This window comes from Corvus kubaryi, unplaced genomic scaffold (genome assembly GCF_017639235.1).
Source record: "Corvus kubaryi isolate FWS band 111438036 unplaced genomic scaffold, C.kubaryi_AGA036_p1.0 123, whole genome shotgun sequence".
NCBI classification, from domain to species: Eukaryota; Metazoa; Chordata; class Aves; order Passeriformes; family Corvidae; genus Corvus; species Corvus kubaryi.
In genome coordinates, this window is record NW_024580658.1 from 1,001,563 (window position 1) to 1,003,216 (window position 1,654).

The 1,654-nt window shown below is 51.6% G+C and overlaps 1 protein-coding gene across 1 annotated transcript in view; it reads left to right on the forward strand.

Moving 5' to 3' along the window:
- LOC121659515 (gastric inhibitory polypeptide) overlaps positions 1-1,339 on the forward strand; it is a 4,002-nt gene extending 2,663 nt beyond the window's left edge. Inside the window, exons 5-6 of the mRNA XM_042017642.1 lie at positions 690-782; positions 1,240-1,339. Coding sequence (XP_041873576.1) covers positions 690-782; positions 1,240-1,249 — 103 coding nt within the window. The 3' untranslated portion in view covers positions 1,250-1,339. The remainder of the gene's footprint in view (positions 1-689; positions 783-1,239) is intronic.
- The last annotated feature ends 315 nt before the right edge of the window (positions 1,340-1,654 follow it).

A 1,654-nucleotide genomic window follows, 5' to 3' on the forward strand; every position in this document is an offset into this window, starting at 1 on the left:
TTTGTTGGGGTTTTTGTGGAATTTGGGGGAATTTGTTAGGTTTTGTACAGAATTTGGGCTATTTTGGGTTTTTTATGGAATTGGGGGGTATTTGTTGGGTTTTTACAGAATTTTGGGTATTTTGGGGTGTTTTTTACAGAATTTGGGGGATTTTTGGGGTTTTTTATGGAATTTGGGCTGGTTGGGCTTTTTAAAATGGAATTTGGGGGTATTTGTTGGGTTTTTTAGAGAATTTGGGGTATCTGGGGGTGTTTTTTACAGAATTTGGGAGATTTGGGGTTTTTTATGGAATTTGGGGGATTTGGGGTTTTTTATGGAATTTGGGGGTTTTTTAATGGAATTTGGGCTGGTTTGGGGGGGTTTTAATGGAATTTGGGGGGTATTTGTTGGGTTTTGCAGCTTCTGCACCAAAATAGGTTCCAACATGAGGGCCTGGGCTGGGGGAAAGGAGCGGATTTGTGGTTCCAGGAGGGTTTTGAGGCCAAGCCCTCGAAATATCCCAGCCCAGGATTGCCAAAATCCAAGGAATTCCCCCATTTCCCCAGGAGATGAAAGCTTTTGGGGTCTTTATCCCAGTGGGGGACACTGAAACCCAACAAAACTCCCCGGGAACTCGGGACTGGGAGAAGGGGGTGGCAAACACGGGGATTTTCCCCACCCTTCTCCCTTTCTGTGGATTCTTTTCCCAGTTTTCCAGCTCTGGAAGGCTCCGAGGGCCTGAGGGAATTCCTGGAGCAGGAGTTTGTGGCGTGGCTGATGTCGAGTGAGCTCTGCAGGGCCACGTGAGTCCCCGGCATCCCAAAAATCCCCCCAGATTTAGGGCTTCTTTGGGATCACATTCCCGGAGAAGCTGCGGCTGCCCCATCCCTGGAGGTCTCCAAGGCCAGGGAGCGGAACCGGGTGGGATTTAAGGTTTTCCAACCCAAACCGTCCCAGGATTCTGGGATTTGAGCGGTTTTCCAAGTTTATTTCAGGCCATTCCCAGAACAAAAGCGGGAGAGGGCGAATTCCCAGCCATTCCTGCCCGGAGTAGGTGGGATGGAGAAGCCTTTTCCCTCCTTTTTAATGGAAAACCTGCAGCTCCTGGGATAAAACCGAGCCAAAATCCCCAAAGCCTCCGGAATCAGGAGGGAATAAACGATGTCCCATCTCCTACAGGGATAAAATCCCATTTTTAAGGGCAGTTCCCCAGGGACTGATAGGAATTTCTGCTTTTCTTTCCCACTTCTGCCCTGCCAGGATGGCGTAGCTCCAGGACTCTCCTGGGAATTCCCTGCTCATCCCACGGACACGGCAGGAGGAGGAAGAAGAGGAGGAAGAGGAGGAGGAGGAAGAGGAGGAGGAGGAGGATTTTCCCCGGTCACACCACGCCCCTGGAGCGTTCTCCTCGTGAAATAAAGAGAGTTTTAATTCGAAGCTGAAACGAGCTTTGGAGGAAGCTGATGTGGGGAAGGGGTTTTAAACACGGCTGAATTCCCAAATAAACGGCCTGGGATGGTGGAATGGGCTGGAAGGGACTCTAGAGCCCATCCAGGGACACCTCCCACTGTCCCGGGCTGCTCCAGCCCGGCCTGGGACATTCCAGGGATCCAGGGGCAGCTCCGGGAATTCCATCCCGGCCCTTCCCCACCCTCTGAGCCCGTCTGAGCCCCCC